General features: G+C 41.9%; 1 protein-coding gene across 3 annotated transcripts in view; it reads left to right on the forward strand.

Moving 5' to 3' along the window:
- The window catches only part of ssbp2b (single stranded DNA binding protein 2b), a 46,725-nt gene that overhangs the window by 416 nt on the left and 24,952 nt on the right, over positions 1-21,357 (forward strand). Inside the window, exons 2-5 of one of the 3 annotated variants that reach the window (XM_028971629.1) lie at positions 8,160-8,307; positions 13,600-13,672; positions 16,303-16,364; positions 16,515-16,599. In XM_028971629.1, coding sequence (XP_028827462.1) covers positions 8,300-8,307; positions 13,600-13,672; positions 16,303-16,364; positions 16,515-16,599 — 228 coding nt within the window. In that variant the 5' untranslated portion in view covers positions 8,160-8,299. Of the gene's footprint in view, positions 1-6; positions 178-8,159; positions 8,308-13,599; positions 13,673-16,302; positions 16,365-16,514; positions 16,600-21,357 lie in introns of those variants that run through there. The other 2 variants (XM_028971627.1, XM_028971628.1) reach the window with 2 other exon arrangements.

Below are 21,357 nucleotides of genomic sequence, written 5' to 3' on the forward strand. Positions count from 1 at the left end.
CGTCAGTGTAATGAAGACGGCGCGGCGGCCGGGCTGCGAACCGCGCCGCGGACCGCCGCGCTCTGCTCGCGGCGCGGTCCCCGAAACTGACGCTCCGGCTTCGCGAAAGTTCCTGTCAGCTGTCGGCGTCGCGAAGTTGATTAAAAGTTTGCAGACGTGCTGTTTACCTGGCGCAACGTGAGATTTTATTTACATTTTTTAAAAACTGATGTAAATATACATCTGAATTAGAAAGGGAAAAAAAAAAAAAAGAACTCGCGAAAGCTTTTCACGTTGCGCGGTAAAAGTTGCGCGGCTTTTCGGGTGGGATGCGGCGAATGGCGAGGTGAGCGGGCAGGGACGTTGGCGTGTGAACCTTCGCACGTCGCGTTCCACGCGTGTTGTGGTCCACGTCAGTGGCCGGTGTGGGGCTTGAGCCCACGCAGAATTCGCCGGTTTCTGTCCGTGCCGGGGCTCTGTGCGCGTTGTGTAACCGTGTTCGGTGTCGCTGCCCACCGCAGGGGGGTGGGAGGCTATTTTGGAAGATTGGAGCAACTTCCAGGAAGTTTTTTTTCTCTCTCTCTCTCTCGCCTGTGGTCACCAGGTCACGTTAAGGTCAACGTGTTGCAAGTTGGCATCCGTGGAAGTGGGCCCGGCCACTTGAAAAAAAAAAAGAAGAAGACATTTCACGGTATCTTTTGGTTTCTGTTTAGTCCAGGGTTGATGAGGTCGTGAGATGGAAGTGATGGGAGGGTTGGAGACTCCTGTCCCGGCCAGGCTGCCAGAGAAAGGCTTTTTCTTCACTGGGGGGGGGTCTGGCAGGGGCTGCCGTGGCCCGCGCGCATTTTTACAGATAATATCAGGATTAATTTTGTTCCGGAATTTGTCAGGTAAGCCAAATCAGGTGCCTGGCGTTCAACTGCAGAAGACTCAATATTCGTATGTCAAATCTAATATATGTAAAGAGGATGGCTATTTGAATTGTTATTTTTACTTTTAATTTATAATTGTCAGTCCTTCTGAACGAAAAGTCACTGAAACATTTTGCAATACGTTTAACTAAAGTAAAGTAAAGCGAACAGGATGAGCCACCGTAGTGGGCTGCTGCTGCTGCACTCAGCGGTTCTGAACTTGAGACCTGGAGAGATGAGTAAAGCAGTGCTGCCTTTCAGACACTGGGGGGTGGTGTTCTGGGATGTGGCCCTTTGCATTAAAACGATTGTTTACATTACTGCACACTTCCTCAAATGCAGATTTTTGTTGTTGTTGTTAAAATAGAGATAACAAATAAAACTCTTCTTCTTGCTTGTAGGTCAGAATTAAAATTTATTAGTGAAATTACTATAACACACAAAATTAACCCACCATGTGGATCTTAATGAGCATGTTATAGGTTAATCTTGGCTGATTGTAACACAAGTTACCACAACTTAATAGAGTATTTAATAGATTATTTCATTCAGAATGACCTGAAATACTTTTTTTTTTCTTTTCACTGCATGTACACCTTTTGGAATAATGGTTGTGAGATCTGAGGCAGACGGTGTTGTGGCTGTGTGGTTTTTAATGTGAAATGACCCAGATGCATGCATTAGGATGTTTTGATCTGACTGTGATGAAGGTCTTCATGGAGCAATGTGAGAAATTGACATGCATCAGACTTGGAAATATATCCTGAGGATTTAGTCGCTATTTAGTGAAAGACGTTCTTCTCACACACACCTCCACCTCAGAACCTGAACAGCTTTGACTAGCTGCGGCATTTAAAATAAAGATGATGTCTGTGTCTCATGTTCCTTTTGCTTGTGCTGCACTCGCACACATAAAGCAGGTAGGCGATGCTGAACAGGTGGCATCGTGCTCAGCTCAGTTCAGTACATGCTGCTTTCTTACCCTTGACAGAGGATGTATATGGGGAGACAGCTTGGTGATGCTGAACAGGCGTTGCCATATTTGCTAAAATTCCACTCGGTTTCGAGGATCACAGTACAAGGTCTTTTGGTGTCATTTTGAATATTGGCGGTGATGTCAGAGTGCTGGTTTTGAGAGGATCGCAGTCTGTTATAAGGGCAGCTGCTTCTGTTATATATGCCCTCCTTCAAGGACAAGGAGGAAAAATGTGCAGAACCTGTGCACCGTAACTCTTTAATACATTAACGTTATGAAGTGTTAATGTATACACATGTGCTCCGGATGTGGACCCGCAACAATTTGATTACAAGTCCGCTTCCTTACCCGCTAGGCCACCACTGCCATGAATTTGACACGCGTGGCACATGTGTGCCAGTCCATGTTTGGACCTGGAGCTGAATTCTCACTGCTTGCATTTTCTCCAACAGCGATTGTAACCCAGATGCTTTTTTTTTTCTGCAGAAAATGCGCCTGTCTGCAGTGGGTGTCTAGAGTACTGTTGCATTCTCTCTCTCTCTCTCTCTCTCTCTCTCTCTCTCTCTCTGCCCATTCTGTCTCCCGCTTTTTCTCCTGCCGAGCCTGTGGAGGATAGACCTCTGTAATATCAGCCCTCATTAATATGCAAGTGACATCGTCCACACAGCGGCACAAGGTTAAGCACGCGTGACGGAGAGAGGCTTAGACATTGCCGTAGAACTGCGGTCCATTCTTCCCCGCCGCTCCATGTTTGAGAATGCTCCCGCCTGAAAGAGACCATTTCTGCCCAGGTGAACTAACCTGCGAGACAGCGGCGAGCGTGGCTGCTGTTTAAAAGTGTTGCTTATGAAGTGTAGCCCAGCATTCCTCACACCGCTCTCCACCACTGAGACATATAGCAGTGGGGTACAGATTAAAAAAAAAAAAAAAAATGCTTCTGGACCTTCAATCCTTTCTTCTAAAATTGACCTCTGCTGAATTTTCTTTAAGCATCAGTTGAAATATGCAATAAAGAAAACCCACACGTCTTCTATAACTTTATATGCCTTGTGTTTATTAGTTATCCTGGAGAAATATCAATACTGTTAGTGGTTGATTTAGTGTTCTTACAAGATTATTACCTTTCTTTTCCAGTGGTTGAAAGGGGTTGGTCTTTTCCATTGTGCCGTTTCCTCTTTGGTTAAGGAGCTGGGGGCATTTCCTGTTATCCCCATTACAATCGTTATTGTTATGGCTCTCCTCTATGCAACACGAGCCTAATTGTGGAAATGGTTGTAGTTTTTATAGTTGTAGCCTTTTATTTGTTTGGCCAGGTACATTAATTCTGCCTGTTAAGCGGAAAGCAGGAATTGAATTAAATGTAAAATGACCAATCTTTTGCCATGACAGCTCACTGTGATAATTTGGGTTTTGTAATGAGTTGTAATTTTCAGGGAAACACTACTGCTGATGTCTAATTGTAACGTTATAACATTTGGACGGGCCAGATGGCTGAGCCAGAGAACATTAGAATTAATCAAAGGTAAACACGGGCTCTGGCGATATCGGCTCGGTTGTTTGACTCTGTTGTTTGACACTTATTGCTGGCATCTGCTTATGTGACTTGGCTTTTCGTCCCCATCTCACTGATAACCTCCCCGGGTTAACCGAGTCGGCTTGTCAGGAGTTCGTGCATGTTACTGTGCCACGTCCTAAACCAGAGCTGGGTTCTAGACTGATCTGAGTGTTTGCCACAATTCAAATAAAAAAAAATAAAAGTGGAAAAGGGCAAACCTTGTGCCAGCTTTGAGCTCATAAGCTTATGCAATTTGCTGGCTCACGTCAGGCAGAAGGCTTACTGAAGTGTCTGTCAGCGTTCGACGATTGAGCATAAAATGGAATGGAATAGATCCCTGTTGATTATTTGGACGGTTTAGAGGATTAGCACATTTTACGTTACTGTCGTCCTTGTCAGCCTCAGTTGGTGCTTTTCAGCTCTTTGTTGTTTCACTTCAGACAACCTGAGAGACTGACAGGTATTGTTCTTCATTTTTTGCTTTTGGTGTTAATATTCCATTATGCAATTATAAAACAATAACACATATGCTCTATAACTCAGTATATGTGGCGTTTTAAAGACCATATAATATAAATGGCAAAATGTCAAATGGAATTATTTTTGCGACGTACATATAATAATTCTGAAATGAACTTTTAACCTGTTATTTACCCCGAGAATTTTAAATGTACTTATGATTCTTCTTTTTTTTTCGTTCTCGTAGCCATGTTAAAAGATGTAAAAAGATTTATTCAGCAACACGTGGGTTTGTTCATTGCTAACATACTGCTGAAGGCATTTTTCCTGGCAGGGCGACACCTCATGTCCACTGTCCCTCCTCCCCAACACTGACTTGATGGGGAAAGGGGAGGAGAGAATGGCGATGGGAGGTGTAAGGAGGCAAGAGTGTGATAAATGGCTTCGTGACCGCCCATCTTGCCCTTGGCTGCCACACGGTGGCCGGCCCAGCCGAGCCCCGCTCCCTCCCTGAAAATGCGAGGCTGTACGAGATCTGCAGGCTGAAGCACGGCCCCGGCGCAAAAACGGCGTCCGTCATGGAGCCGGCGCAGACGTGACTCAGCCAAAACTACCCCACTCCCTGACAAAAAACAAAAAAAAAATCTCCTCACGTAACCCTGCCATCTACCATAGTGCGGGTGTGATTAACTTGTTTAATATTTTACCGAACACTGTGACTATTGCCAAGCGGTGGCAATTTGATTTCCTTATTCCGTCTCTCTGGGGCACGAGCTATTATCTTTTAACATGACAAAGCCTGACAGCCAGTACCTGCACAGGGCGCCAGACAATCTGTTTTGCTCGGCTAGGTTCGAACAGACCTCCCTGTTGTCCTCCAAAAGGGCGGCTGTGGGAGTTGTTTACTGAAGCCTGGGCAGAACCTGAAAAGGCGAGGGAGTCTTCAGCTTTCGGCAAAGACGTGAAAGAACGCCACTGTTCTAATCAAACGGGCCGGCCGGTCCGGTCCGAGGCGCTGACTCGACTCATCCGTAATTTTTTACTGGGGATATTTTTCTGCGTTAAAATGTGTTTAGACCCCCCCCCCCCACGTATTCTTTTCATCCATTCAGACCACCCAGCACCATTATGAAACACTCGCCATCCTTTCCTGTCACGCCCCCTTTGTTTCATTTTTGGGATACAAAGGCAAACCATGTGTTCGCTTCAAGCTGCCGTAGCAGCAGCATGTGTCCTGTGGTCTGCTGTGCCGGGCTGTGAACGCACGCCGTCGACTGATGAGGGATCTGTGCCGCGTGTGTTTTACAGCCCTTCTACGCAACTTCAAAACGCAAACGTGTTTTTTTTTGGTTTTTTTTATTCATCACAGCGATGCATGGGATAAGATCCCTCACCTTAACTGGCCCGTCGCTGTGATCCAACATTCAAACACGACACCAAAACGAACTCGCATCCGCTGTGACTTCTCTTTATCCGTCCTTTATTACAACGCTTCCGCTGGCCCGCTCAGGCTCACTTCTTTACCCCTCACGTCCTGGGCCTCAGCCACACTCCCCGTGTCAGCCGCATCACCATGACGATGCCAGACCTCTGTAGTATTAATTGTTGCTCTCCTTCTCCCCCATACTTCCTCCCACCCAAATCCTTTCATCTCACTCACTGTTTGCGTCAGTGTCCCCAGTTATTATCCTCGCCACATAACTGAGCTCGCATCTTTTTGTTCTGGTACCATTGTGTTCTCTTGCCTGCCCTGCCGTCGACTCGCTTACTTTGTCCGCTACTTCACCTGGGCTCGATTAAAACACTCCCTGCATTAATTTCCGTGGTGGGCAGATGGGGGGGGGGCGGGATCAGAACTGAACACAAACACTGTTGTTTTTATTTTTCCAAAAATGTATGTCCCCACCACCCCGCCAGCTCTTATTAAGAACAGCGCCGGTGATGACTGCTGCAGAACCTGAGCTGCACTCAGAGAGTTCGTGCCATGTGCCAAGGGATGAAGATTGGGGCTACTTATGAAACAGCCTTGGCGTCAGAATGGCAGTGATGCAACAGTAACGTTTACTAGCAGCTCCGCCGCTGAGCGGCCCTGGCAGGAAGACAGAGTCTCAGTGGGTCTCGGGTATCTCGTGTGTACGAGACACTGATGTGCCTCGCTCAGAGCGTGTAGGGCTCTGCCACTCTTCACTAAGTGAGAACAGAATTAAAAGATGTTCACTTTTTATAAGGGCCGTGGTACCCTCGCACATCTTCTACACACTTTTCAGAACATACCAGTAAATATTCAGACAGGGTAACCTATTCAATGTGCACAAAGCATTAGATCTAATGCTGATTGTGACTGATGCCATTTAAAAGTTTACACTTAAACATGTTTTTGAAATTAAACATCAGTGATAGTGTTGATGTTAGCTAGTGCTGTATTAATATGCGAGCAGTGACCAAAAATGTGATTTAAATGTCCATGATCTTGTGTTGCGGTTCCAGAAGAAAGAATTGTAATGCTCTCCTCTCCAACACGCCTTTAATCGCTACAGTTACAGGCCCTCGTGGAAGTACCAGTCTCACAAACTGAGTTTTCATTTCACAATGGACAGTAGAACACATGTAAACCATTAAATCATTATTTCTCTCAGTTAGTAATTAAATATAATACTTCATCTGTTGTATGTGGGGAACATTTTCTCCTGCATGTTTGGTTTGGTAGCAGATTTGTCCCTAAGGTGTCCTCAGTATAATGTGCATTTGTGAAGTCCACTGACACCCCCATGTACAAGTGGAAATAGGAGCATTGACAACACAGGTAAACACTGTGGATGTGTTGTACTGACTATAACAGGAATAAATTGTCCAGAGTGACAAAGGACGGTGTGTGTAATCCTTATGGATTCCTCCCATTCCTCTTTAACTTTGTTCATGTAAAATACAGAAATTGGAATCAAGAGATTGTGGTGACCTTGTTAATCTGACTCCATTAATTGAGAGCAATGCATTTATCTCATCTGATGTTACCTGGACATTGTATGTAACAATGATATCAAAGTCAAATTAGAGGAAGGGCAAAAGAGATAGAGAGAGAGAAAGCAGGGATCTAAACTCCAGAGAGCCTGGACCTGGAGAAGCAGGGGAAGAGAGAGAAAAGCCCAGAATCTCGGGGAGAACCCCCAGCAGCCAAATGGGCAAAAGGAAAAAGAGAGGCAGTAGCCATCAAGAGAACATCTTTTATACTCGGCATTTGGTTGCCACAGCCCAATGAGATTGACCTGTGATGTTTCTGCCTTGTCCAAGCAGAACTCCTGATACAGGAACACAGTGGTCATTCAAACCTTCCCCTCATGGCACCTCAGGCCATTTGTTGGCCTTTTGGCACCCTGGTTTGTGAGCAGAAGGCCGAAGCTTGGAGATCTATTGCGGGTCTTCATTAAAGCATTAAAAGTCATGGGCCTGGAATCTCTCATCTTACATTCATGAAAATGTCATTGAAGTTAACAGACATGCCGTACGCACCACGTAATGTACAGCGCCGCGGCTCAAAAATTTTAATCAAAACCAAATCATGGATTTGGTGAACATTTGCAAAATTACCATGGTTCCAAGATTTCCATGTTCAAAATTGCTCAAAATGCATCTACTGTTCTAATGGAAGCTGACAAGAGTTAACAGAATGCTACATCAACGTCTTCCTCACTGCTTCATGTGCCACGCCTCCCACCCATGTTTCATGGTGTTTGAAATAAAAATAGAAGTTCATCTTCATGAACACTTTCATAATATCAGAACAGTGGATTCCTGATTAATTCAATCCCTCGTCATAGCTGTTGATTGTCAGCATTGCATTACAGAATGACAACCTTTGGCACATTTGAAGTTCCTGATGTGTACAGGTATGATGTATGCAGGTTCAATCCATTTATTTCCCAGCTCATGCAAGGTTTCCCTTCTCTTATTAAACTGCATGCCTGAGGGGCTTCCGCTTGTTGTTATGCTCTGGTCATACCACCGTTGTTGATTCTGATTGGAATGAGATGCAAATCAAGATTTTATTTTGAATTTTGCTGTCTGGACAGTTCACCCCAAACTATTGGTGATATTGTTTGTAAAAAGGATCCTGATTTCTTTTTCAGTGTTTGACTTCCTTGTGGGAATAGCACAGTGCCTACAGTGCCCCTAATGTGCCTACATTGAGTTGGGGGTGGGGGGGGGGGGGTGGCTGAGCCTGATGAACTCCCCCATAATTGAATGTACAGTAGGATCACATATCTGATCCTCTCTTGCACAGGTCAGGGATTCAATCATGCTCTTCACAAGCCTGATCAAAGCACCTGGCTCAGTTGAACCAGGCGTTATTGATTCTACGTTTGACTTCCTCACCTCACTCTGTGAGAGGTAGCAGAGTCCACCTTGACATCTGGGATACACATGAATCAGTTAAGCAAACAAATTGCAAACAGACTGTGTGTGAGACTGTTTTTTTTGTGTAAATAACTTGGTGTTTGTATGTCTGTATTGGTTTGAATCTTTTTTGAATAACAATTCAAGATAAATGGAATTTTCTGACTTTTCTAGTATTCCTAAAAATCACAATCAATTTGTAATAAAATGAAATTAATGTAAATGTAATGTAAAAAATTAAAACATATTAATCTTTTGTTATACCACTGGCAAAAGCATTGTAAATAAACCAAGAAAACGACAATATACCATTATTCAAAGATATAAAATCCATTGGACTCATTGTCTGGAATAATTTCACCTATGTTTTGTTTTTCCAAAGGTTGGAAAATTATAATTATGTTAAGTGATTATATACTTTTTAAATTTAAGCTATGCAGACACTTTTATGTTAAAGTGAAAGTGATTGTTTTTTTCTGGATTTGAACCCCCAACCCTTTGGTTAACTTACAGTGCAGGCAAAAAATTCTCATTCAATGTGTTTTCTTTATTTTCATGACCATTTACATTGGTACACTCGTCAGCGCTACATTTTTACAAAACTGCTGGGTTAAAGACAGCCCAATTTGGGTTATTTTGGTAACCCATCGATGGGTCAAAAAGGGACCAATACAACGCTCGTTTATTTTGACCCAACAAGTTGGGTTACACGTTTAACCCAGCATACTGGGTTGTGATTTTTAACCCAACTATTAGTTAAAATGACTATGCTGCTGGGTTGAATGCAACCCAAAATGGATCAGAAACGTAATCTATTAACATGTGATTAAAATTACTAAAACAATCCTACAGCAATACATACTTCAGTAATGGAATTTTATTTATGACAAAACATGTAAAAAATGTGTCCATATGAATTAAAGACATTTTTCCCATCTCCACCTCAGCATTAAGACAATTTTTATGAAAATGTATCAAACTGTATCACAGAAACACTGACTGAAGTCAGTAACAATGCATCAGACTGAAGAGAAATTAACTTTTGACATATGTCAAAAACACAATTTGACGTATGAAAACATTTAATTACATTTACATCATGCATAAACATCAATAGATAATAAGACATAAGAGTCATCTGTAAGAAACACAATAAAGCAGGCATTAAGAACATCAGACCTAAGAGCAACTATGAAGTCAGGATCAGAGTTGGTAAAAACCAACTTGCACCCTCTGTAAAATAATAGTAATACAATACTAGACACATCTAGCACAAGAAGAATCAGACAAAATGAACAACTGCAAGCCTATTTGTTCTAATCAGTGCAAAGTAATTGCACAACAATCCAGGCACAGGCATTAAGAGCTGCGCTATAAGCATAATTGTGTCTTACCCTGCTAGCTCATTCTTCAGCTTCTGAACCTTTGGAGGTAGCTCACTTCGACCTAAATTTAGCATTACCTGCTGAATGAAACGTGTTTTTCAAGCACTTCAGGTACTGCAGGTGAAGTGCGTGGGTAAAGCCAAACAAGAGGCACATTGCTTGAGGTAGGTTGGTGAGTGCTTCCATTGCCAGGTTGCCCTCTCGGATAATGCCCAGTCTTGAGGGGTTGAGTTGTGGCAATGCTGGGCTTGCAGCACTGTTGTCATAGCAGAGGATTCCCACTGGGATGTCCATGGAGTCTCCGTCATTAAGACTCTAAATAGTGCAAGAAACGAGACAAAAAGAGAATATTCAGGTTAACAGCAATTTGTCTACAATCAGCTGTATAGATTTATTTAATATTATAATTTTTGTAATTCAAAGTGATGTTATTTTAGGCACTGTAAACAAGCTATGTGTGCGACTTACAACGTGCTTTCAAGTTGCCATTGATGAAGAGATCAATTCCGGTTCACCAGGACCCCAACTATGAATACAATCTTTTTATTCACTCAGTTGTAGATTCTGTACACAAGTTTGACAGTTACAAGTAAATCTAAATATTCTCTAAATAGGAAGGTCTGTTGTTTGAAGGTGCTCAGTGACTGAGCTGTTCTGACCTTGAGGGGAAGTTCATTCCACCACCGAGGGGCCAAGATGGAGAAGAGTCTAGATGAATGTCTTCCTTTTACATTCAGAGATGGAGGGACCAGGCGAGCAGTACTGGAGGTGCAGTGCGAGGTGTAATAAGGGCTGTGAGGTAGGATGTTGCTACTCCATGTTTGGCTTTGTAGGCCAGCATCAGTATTTTGAACCTGATGCGTGCAGCTACTGGGAGCCAGTGGAGGGAGCGTAGCAGAGGGGTGGTATGGGAGAATTTGGGAAGGTTAAAGATCAGTCATGCTGCTGCATTTTGTATGAGTTGTAGCGGTCGGATGGTACATAGTGGTAGACCAGCTAGAAGGGAGTTGCAGGGCGGATTCGTCTGATACTGTAGAGAAGGAATCTACATGAGCGGGAAAAGTTGCAGATGTGAGTCGAGAAGGAGAGTTGGTTGTCTATTGTTACGCCAAGGTTGCGGGCTGTTTTCTACCAACTCCAGGTAAACCTGAGAAATATAAAATATGCTCAGTTTTGATATTCAGGCAGAGTTATTTATATCACAAAAAACCTATCTGAACATTATGTATGTAAAACAAATAAGAAAAAAAAAATTAAAGGACACATTCACAAACCTGCTTTCAGTGAAAAGTGCTGGCCAGCGTTGGATCATCTGGTTGATGTCAGGCTCATCCTTTACAACCTCCTCTCGTCTAAGAGCAAATGTGATTCCTGATGTAAGCAAGGAAAGGGCTTAGTTCTTGCATAAGTTCCATATTTTAGCCTGTGCTCTTCTCGCAGGTGGCAGAACAGTACTTGCATTTCCAAAGCATTCTTTAAACAAAACTAGTAGTGCAAAAAAAAAAATGGCATATGTTGAAAGTGGGTATTTAATTTTTCAAACCTACATTGAAATAATTTGAATTCTACATTACTTTTGCAAAACGGTATGTAGAGAAGTAGAGAGCTACTCTAAAAACAAAATGCTGCATCCAGGAAATGGGCAGGGAAAATCATCTCAGACCCCTCACACCCTGATCACAGACTTTTTGACCTGCTGCCCTCCGGCAGACGTTATAGAAGCCTGCAGACCAGGACCACCCGACACAGGAACAGCTTCTTGCCCCTCGCCATCTCCCTCCTAAACAGCTGAAACTGCAAATCACCTTCAACATTGCACACTGCACTTTATGTACACTCTGTATATAGGATTTAGATTTGTGCCTATTTATTGTACTGCACATCTACCGGAATCAAATTCCTTGTAAGTGCTTGCACTTACTTGGCCAATAAATACGATTCTGATTCTGATTCTGCAAGTATCAAATGCTTCACTTAATATGACCTCATAATTTAGTCACATTCAAATGCACGTTTCAAACTACAAATTTTCCAGCAGTTTCTAATTTGTAGTACTTGAACAGAGAAAACAACTCACCTTGTTCATCCACAAAATGGTTTTCTCATTACATCGAGCAAAATTCCTTTAAAAGGGTCCAAAAAAAACAGACAAATGTAGACAGAAAGGTATACTTCTAATATACAACATTAAACCCAAAACCCCTTTTAACAGCGTAAATGCAAAATAAAGCTTGTGAGTGAATACACACACAAATAGGTGGCCAATGCAGTCGCAAGATATTAAGCAGTGTTAGCATAGCAAGTGTTAGTTAGCAAGATAGTAAGCAATGAAGCTTGCAGACAACTTCAACATTTCTCCTCTCTCCTTCCCCCCGCAGCTTTTCCCTAAGAAACATATTTTTTCGCCCCTCAGAAACTAAAAACAGTGCAAAGACAATGGCAGCTTCTCTCGCTTAAGTCCCTGGAAGTTGACGTGACGTGCGTGCTCTCTTTTAGGTCCACGTTCCCAACCCAGCACCGGGTTACAGACCAAGACCGACTTTCAACCCAAATTGGTTTATATCATCCCAACAGCAGTCTCAACCCAGCGTTTTTTAGAGTGTAGATTCCCACTGAAGGCATCAAAACTATGAATGAACACATGTGAAATTATGTACTTAACAAAAAAGGTGAAATATTCTTAAAAATATTATCTTCAAAAATACCCACCCTTTGCTCTGATTACTGCTTTGCTCACTCTTGGCATTCTTCAAGAGGTCATCACCTGAAATGGTTCCCAGAGGTTTTTAGCACTTGTTGGCCCCTTTGTCTTCACTCTGCGGTCCAGCTCACCCCAAACCATCTCCATTGGGTTTAGGTCCGGTGACTGTGGAGGTCAGGTCTCCGCTTTTTGTTAAGCACATAACTCCACATGTGTTCATTCATAGTTTTGATGCCTACCAATGGTCATGAAAATAAAGAAAACATGTTGAATGAGAAGGTGTGTCCAAACTTTTGGCCTGTACTATATGTCTGCTTCCTTATCCACTAGGCAACCACAGACCAATTTTTAGGGTTGTACTTGTAAAGTATCGTATTGTATGGCCAACATTATATCTTGAAACTCGTGACTTAATGACTTATTATATCATAATATGTATTATGATGCATTTTGCAAGTACCCAGGATTGTTTTGCTATGGAATTTCTTGTTAATTTTGAATGTTGAGGGTTAATATAATATATAATTAACTGCATGTCACATTGATTTTGGTCGTATTTTGTATGGTGAAGTAGCTCTCAGTACCGAGTACTATTATATGTGCTCATGTGGAAGACGCAGAGGGTGACAGAGAAGAATCCCCTGCTAAAACAGCAAGTTCTGCTGATGAAGTGCCCAGCAGTTCCAAATAGTTGTCTGTGCTCCACCTGAAATAAAAATAACACATTGACCACTGTATTGACAGCAAATGTAATTTCTCGTCAGCGCTACTTTGTGTGATAAATGACTCACACCAGACACACATATGACTCCTCTGTGGCTTCACTGAAACTAGAGTCTCGTATCTGACCTTTATGCTTTCCTGGCTTTTTCTCTGATTGGCTGCTTTTACAGCAAGATTTAAATCAGCCTTTGGTGCCTCTCCAATTGGTTAATTGCATTTAGAGCAAATTTGTTTTTAAGTGTCATTAAGGCACAAAAGTACTGTATAAAGTAGGTACACACTGGTGTCTGTGTGTAACTAATCCATATCAAATATCTAAACAAATTTTCATTTTCATGTTAGTAAGTGCAATAAAGATGTATAAGCAATTAAATAAATCATAAAACTGCTACATGATTATAAAAGAAGAATGGATGTGGGTAAATGTCTCTGACATTTCTAGGTTGGTCATTGATTGTATGGTTGTAAAACTGTTCTTTCTGCCTCCACCTCCTCCCCAACCCTTCTCTCCTCTGCAGGTTAGCGCTCTATGTGTATGAATACTTGCTGCATGTAGGAGCTCAGAAATCTGCACAGACCTTCCTGTCAGAGGTAAGCCACTGGGGGTTTATTTAAAGGCTGCTTATCGACGTGCCATCCAGGCAGCCTCAGCCATGTCGGCAGCAGTGTGCACTCCTAGGGCTCGTGGCTAATTTAATTACACACAAGCAATGTGCTGAGCAAGCAGGACACATTAGTTGTTTGGTGTCCACTTAATGGGATTGGATGAGAGTCAGCGCACGGCCATAAAACGGCAAAAACTGTTTCAGCAAAAAGTAAATAAATAGATTAATAAATAAATACTGATCAGCGCTATTGTAATCCTAACCTGGTAATTCATGGCACTTTATTAAGGCTGTGCTGTCTGCTACAGAAACAGTGGCCTTGAGGCAGTGTGGGATGGCTTATGAGGAATCATAAACAATTTCTCAAATGTTTATATTTTTGCCAGTCTATTCATTTGTGTATGAGTGGACATGTCTCTTATTTCTCACAAATCTGTATGCTGGTATAAAAGCCAAAGACGTACACTACTGTCAAAATAAACAAATGGCAATTGTTCTCTGGAGGCAAATAGTAAATGCATTAGTCAGTGACTAGCATTCCCTGTCACATGCCAGGACGTTGTTGTTGGCATGCATTCGGAGCAGTTTAGGATAAATTCTCGCAAATAATACAAAAACAGGCCACACTCAGGAAGCTTTTTAATTGCACTTGGTGTGAAAAACTTATTGATTGTAATCAAAAGCAGGAACATCAAGTTTATCCAGCCTGAATGTGAGAATAATTCCATGCTTTTCATACTCTCCCATTCACATGTATTTACATATAGAGCAGCCACAGCTCTCTATGCAGAGATGTGTTATTTACAGTGTTGTACTGTAAATACTTATTCCTCCTGTGGCCTCGGATTCAGGTGGATGTTAGTCTGCTGCTGCATGAACCTCTGTTTTACCAAATCAATACATTGGCTGTGTGGAGCCTCCTATTCAATTAACATCCTAAGAGGCTAACTGGTGAACATGATCCCACAGCACGGCTGGGTTAGCACATCTGCCTCCTGCATCTGTATTCCTTACATATTGCACCCCCAAGCTGTGTGCATTGTCTAATATTTTTCACCTAGAATTTTTGCATCTATATCTGATTCACTTGTATACAGTTCTCACCTATTTGCATTTTGACTTATTTTAACTACCACTGTGTCCCTGAGCTCCATGGAGACTTTAAGTCGCTCTGGATAAGAGTGTCTGTTAAATGCCATAAGTGTAAATTAGGTTTCTGAGAGTGTGGATTATTTTGTGAAAGTGATTGTCTTTTGTCATTGTGACACAGCTCACAGTGCACACAATGAAATGTGTCCTCTGCTTTTAACCCATCACTCTTAGTGAGCAGTGGGAAGCCATGACAGGTGCCCGGGGAGCAAATAGTCCATCCAGATGTTGCTAAAAACTGTAGACTGTGCAAATCTGCAGTATTTTGTTAAATACTGACCTTGCAATACCACTTAGGTCAGAAGCAACAGAGAGCCTAATGATCTCCCTGTAGAATTTAAGATGACTTGACAACTAAACAAACATTTAGCTTGGCACAGATCTGAATCTGAAAATACAGTATAGGCCAAAAGTTTGGACACACCTTCTCATTCAATGTGTTTTCTCTATTTTCATGACCATTTACATTGGTAGATTCTCACTAAAGATATCAAAACTATGAATGAACACATGTGGAGTTATGTACTTAACAAAAAAAGGTGAAATAACTGAAAACATGTTTTATATTCTAGTTTCTTCAGAATAGCCACCCTTTGCTCTGATTATTGCTTTGCACACTTTTGGCATTCTCTCGATGAGTTCAAGGGGTAGTTCCCAGAGGTGTTTAGCACTTGTTGGCCCTTTTTCCTTCACTCTGTGGTCCAGCTCACCCCAAACCATCTCCATTGGGTTCAGGTCCAGTGACTGTGGTCAGGTCTCCACTTTTTGTTAAGTACATAACTCCACATGTGTTCATTCATAGTTTTGATGCCTTTAGTGAGAATCTACCAATGTAAATGGTCATATTTTAGGAAATATTTAGGAAAAATTTAGGTATATATTTTAGGAAAATATGCATCCATAAAAATATTTTGTTTTACTTGCAAAATGTATGCCGAAAAGTAAGAATTAGAAATATAGATTAATTTTATAAAATTCCTTACTACATTCAGCAGCTGTCTGTTTATGTAAGATATTGCACAGTTCACAGATTAATATACCTTCTTGAGTGCACACAATCAATAATATGTATTGCAAATATATTGGTGAACTTTTTCATATTCAGTAATTTTCAAGTTTATTTAGTTTACCAGTATTTTACACTTTTACCATGTTGTATTTCCAACTGTTTTCATTCAATGACAATTTGCGGATTACAAATTTCACTGTGAATTAAGAGTTTTTTTCTCTTCCATTTATATATCATCATCAACCATGTCTATTATGTATGTATGTATGGTCTTGGTCATAAACCTCTCAAAATATGAATGCTTGGTCAAGGGCCATTAGTTTGGAGTCATTTGGTAGCTGGGTGGCCTGCTCTCTGACACGCAGGTGAGGACAGACAGGCCCCCTACTGCTTCGCATCTAAGAGACTCGCACAGTCCATAATCACCCAATTTATTGTTGTCCCTCACCTCTCGACAGATAAGATGGGAAAAGAACATCACATTAGGAGAGCCTCCAGGATTCTTACATTCATGGTGGTGGTAAGGCCCGTTTTATATGCATCTCTTATTGTCTCCACTGTAAAGACTGCTATTTCAAGTGATCAACCCAGAAAGGGTTTATGGGTGAAGCAGGTCTCCACATACCTTCATAATTTACTGGGCATTTACTTCTTCATGTGTCATTTGCAGTGTTTTCTGGGATCTGTATTGTGCAGCACCTGAGAGAAGAGAAACATGTGAACACTCCAGCGAGGCAAAGGCCTTCCATGATTATGTGAGTAGACAAAATATTCACTCCCCCTCTGAGTTTCAAAATGATTCCATGGGTATTTATTAGGGTACCTGTGGTACTTTACTTTATGGTGTGTAATATTTTCCATGCAGCTGGTCACAGCTCATCTGTGAGGAGGCTTTGCCTCAAACGTTTATGTTAAGTGCCAAGCACCTTGCTGCACTGTCAGCGTCTTGCTTCCTGCTTTAACAAAATTTGAGGTTTCTTCTTAAAAGTGTGGCAGTCCACAAGAGCTAAGCCAGGTGCTGCAGAGGGGTTCAATAGGCCCATGAAGTTTTCTTAACGAATATTGAGTGTGCAAACAATGCACCATGGTGTCATAAGAGAGCACAGTGATGATAGAACGACTACCAAAACAGGACGTGTGTCAGAATGATGGGATTGCAGAAGGCAGGATGGAATGCCAGAAATGAGTCCTTGTGCCTTTGGCTCTATTAAAACACAGGAAGGAAATATGTGATTTCATTTCCCCACATCCAAGGATTCTTCTGCCCTTCAGATCCCAGAACATGCATAAATATGAAGTAACCTGTACCTGAGGCACTAAAAACTAACATTACAAACTAGAAACATACTTTACCCAAACCATTAAGTTACTTTGTTGTAAAATAAAGCAAAAGAGATCCTGATCCTCTGCCCAGTGTAAATGTAATATTGTTATTGTTTTTTAACATAGTTGAATGTGCGGACAACAAAAATCGCATAAAAATTATCGATGGAAATCAAAATTTATCAACCCATGGAGGTCTGGATTTAGAGTCACACTCAAAATTAAAAAGTAAAAAAAACACACACTACAGTCTGATCCAACTTTGATGTAATGTCCCTGAAACACGTCAAAATTAGGCTCAGTAGAGTGTGTGGCCTCCACGTCCCTGTATGACCTCCCTACAACGTGGCGGATGGTCTCCTGAGGGATCTCCTCCCAGACCTGCACTAAACTATCCGCCAACTCCTGGAAAGTCTGTGGTGCAATGTGGCATTGGTGGATGGAGTGAGACATGATGTCCCAGATGTGCTCATTTTGGATTCAGGTCTGGGAAACGGGTGGCTCAGTCCATAGCATCAATGCCTTCACACACTACATGAGGTCTAGCATTGTCTTGCATTAGGAAGAACCCAGGGCCAACCGCACCAGCATATAGTCTCACTAGGGGTCTGAGGATCTCATCTCGGTACCTAATGGCAGTCAGGCTACCTCTGGTGAGCACATGGAGGGCTGTCTCCTAAAGAAATGCAACCTCACTCTATTACTGACCCACTGCCAAACTGGTCATGCTGGAGGATGTTGCAGGCAGCAGAACGTTCTTCACTACCCCCACCTGTGGACGTTTGGTCCTCATACCACATAGTTTGTTTCTGATCATTAGAGCAGACACATGCACATTTGTGGCCTGCTGGAGGTCTTGTTGCAGGGCTCTGGCAGTGCTCCTCCTGTCCCTCCTTGTGCAAAGGCGGAGGTAGCGGTCCTGCTGCTGGGTTGTTGCCCTCCTATGGCCTCCTCCGCGTCTCCACATGTGATGTACTGGTCTGTCTCCTGGTATTGCCTTCATGCTCTGGACATGCGGTGACAGACACAGCAAACCTTTGTGCCACAACTTGCATTGATGTGCCATCCTGGATGAGCTGCACTAATGAGCAACTTGTGTGAGTTCTGGGTCACCACTAGAGTGAAAGCACCGCCAGCATTCAAAAGTGACCAAAACATCAGCCAGAAAGCATAGAAACTGAGAAGTGGTCTGTGGTCACCACCTGCAGAACCGTGTCTTTATTGGGCTAATCGCCTATAATTTCCACCTGTTGTTTGTTCCATTTATACAACAGCATGTGTAACTGATCAATCAGAGTTGTTTTCTAAGTGGACAGTTTGATTTAGCATATTAGTCACATTCAGTCAGTTTCAAAATATTAATTTCTATTTTTTCATGTTGTAAATTTTCCATGTTTTCAATAAGCTGTGGGGGCAATTTGCTTACAGATAAGTGACAGGTAGTCATATATTTTTATTTCTGTAAATCACATTTTTCTGTCACATTGTAGATGTACTACAAAAATACATAAAATATATGACAGTCATACATAAAATATATGACTACCTGTCACTTATCTGTATCGTGGCTTGGAAGAACTAACTACCCAAACAGGGATTTTGTTGGTATGTAATTTCTAAAACCCAGAAGATTAACTAAAATTAATTTTTAAAAGGGAGGAGCCCATAGAGATGATTGACAGCTCTCACATCCAGGTACAGCATGGCGTCCCATTTTAGTTCCATTGTTGTGCATTTTCTATTTTCATAATGCCCCTTGTGTACAGGGCTGATATTGTGTTCATGATCAGGGCCACATTTCGGATCAAAGATACATATCAGCAATCAGTGCTTTAATTTGGATGGGTGAACTAGTGAATGTGAAATGCAATGTGAAGTGAATGCTACGCCTTAAAAAGCACCAGTGAAAGAACTGGATTTATTTGCACAGATTATAGATTCATTGCATCATTTTGTTTCTGTAGTCAGATAAGCTACTTTTTCCCAATTATGCACTATAACCATAATTCATAAATCAAGGAAAGTGGTCAAAAAGTTTAGCCGAGTTCATATCTGCACACTGGAGCTCCATAGCTAGGCCCCAAGCTCATTTTTTTTCTAGCACCAATTAGCTTTTTTTCCTCAGAGTGCTTTTAGATTGAGCGCAAACTGAGAGTAATTATAGACGTTAGATTCACAAATTACAACTTCTGTGTCCAAGACATCATCCACAGTCTATGGATAATTGCAGGCAGAATAAACAGCAAAAAAAGTGCCTATTGCTTAACTATATTTAGAAATCTGTATTACTAGAAAGCTCAGTGTTTTTTGCAAATAACTTTAGATTGCGTGAACCAAATCAGTTGACACACACACACACACACACACACACACACAAATGAACTGATTTGCTAGTTGCTGTAATTAGGAGGATCCTGTTATTAATAATTTTTTCCTCAATTTTGTCTTCATTTCATAATGCATTCACAGGCGTTTGAAAGATTGTGCTCAGTTATTGCTTCTCTCCTAATAAGCTTTAGCAGGGCAGTGCAAATGCAATAGTTTTTGTTGCCCACCATCTGTGGTCTTATCCAATCCGGCTAACATAAATTGGGAAAGGGGAACTGATGTTTTTCACCCTCCTCGTCCTGAGGGAGAGTTTGGCATGGTGTATGAACAGAGAGAGAGAGAGAGAGAGAGAGAGAGATGGGGGCGAGAGAGAAAGGGCCTGCATTCTGAAGGTTACCTCCCCAGACAAGGTGAAAGTGTCCCCTTCCCCTCAGGAGCTGTAGAGGAGGAGCACAGTGCTCTAATCTCAGACGTTTGCTGCTGCTGCGTGGGGTTTAAATGGCTGCTTTTTCGCAGACCAAACCCCGGCCTTAGCTCTGCATCTGGTATTGCTTGTCTTGCATCAACTTGCATCCCTCGTAATGATTTTCTGTCAGTGAGCAGCACATTAACGGAAGTGACACAGCGACATGCACCGGCATGCCAAACAGCCTCTGTCGTTGTATATTGCGGTGCGTTAGCAAGTTTGTTATTTTCAGTTTTCAGAATGCCTTAATGTGCTTTCGGTTCACTCTTACTAGTGTTGGGTTCCATGCTAATTAATCATCGGACAGAAATCTGGGTTTAATTCAATCTGCAGCAGGTCTGGTATCCCATAAGGATTGTGTGGTTTGCTTCCTCTGTCTGTTTGACAAAAAGTGTTTGGCGAACCTGTCATTTCCGCTCAGTGTTACATCAGTATATGGACAGGCACGATGGCCATGCATGTGCCGTGCAGGCTTTATATTGATAATTGTAAAAATGGAACAGTGGGATAAAGGAGACATTATTTTATTTAGCTTGATGCTCAAAATAAAATGTCATGTCTTGGGACTGGTACATAGTGTGATGTATTATACCCCTTTTCTGCAAACACGATTCCTTTGGGATAAATTGTTCTCACAAAAGATACAGATATCAAGTTGTGAGTGTATACACTCAGATAAATGCAGCTTTAATTTAAATAGCAATATAATGTAATTACAACCAGTCCCTTGGAATGAAATCTGAGGCTGGTCACATTTTTTGTCAGTGTAATGTAAGAAAGCATAAATAATCTGTAACTTTTGGCTTTAAGCCACAATAAGACACTAACCGAGTAAAACCGGTTGTTTATGATGTGGCTGTGAAGTGGGATGTGGTTTTATGAACTTGGTAAATGGCAGTTTGTCACACCACCTATCATTGGCCATTTCTGTTGCAACGCTGTGCTTTATTTGCCACAGAAGTCATACTTTATATGGGGGAATAACATTTAACAACTCAATTATCAGTACCATTACATAACATTGTGGAAAATGTCCAGTGTAAGAAGTTGGACTGCTGTAAGACAATATGCTGTTGTTCATAACAATAGATAAAATTGAAGAACAGTATATGCTTCAGATTTCATTTCTTTCTTCAGAACATTCACTGTCTTTGTGCGCAGCCATTTAAAAATTGAAGTTAAGGTTGGTGAGGTTCTTCTGGGTGGCACTGGTGGCCTAGCAGTTAAGGAAGCGACCCTGTCAGAAGGTTTGAATCCCGATACGCCACTGAGCAAAACCTTGTCCCAACACACTGCTCCCCGGACGCATGTCACGGCTGCCCACTGCTAAGTGGAGGACACATTTTGTTGTGCACTGTGTGCTGTGCTGCAGTCTTTCACAATGACAATCACTTTC

The sequence above is a fragment of the Denticeps clupeoides genome, chromosome 3 (genome assembly GCF_900700375.1).
Source record: "Denticeps clupeoides chromosome 3, fDenClu1.1, whole genome shotgun sequence".
In the NCBI taxonomy this organism is placed as follows: domain Eukaryota; kingdom Metazoa; phylum Chordata; class Actinopteri; order Clupeiformes; family Denticipitidae; genus Denticeps; species Denticeps clupeoides.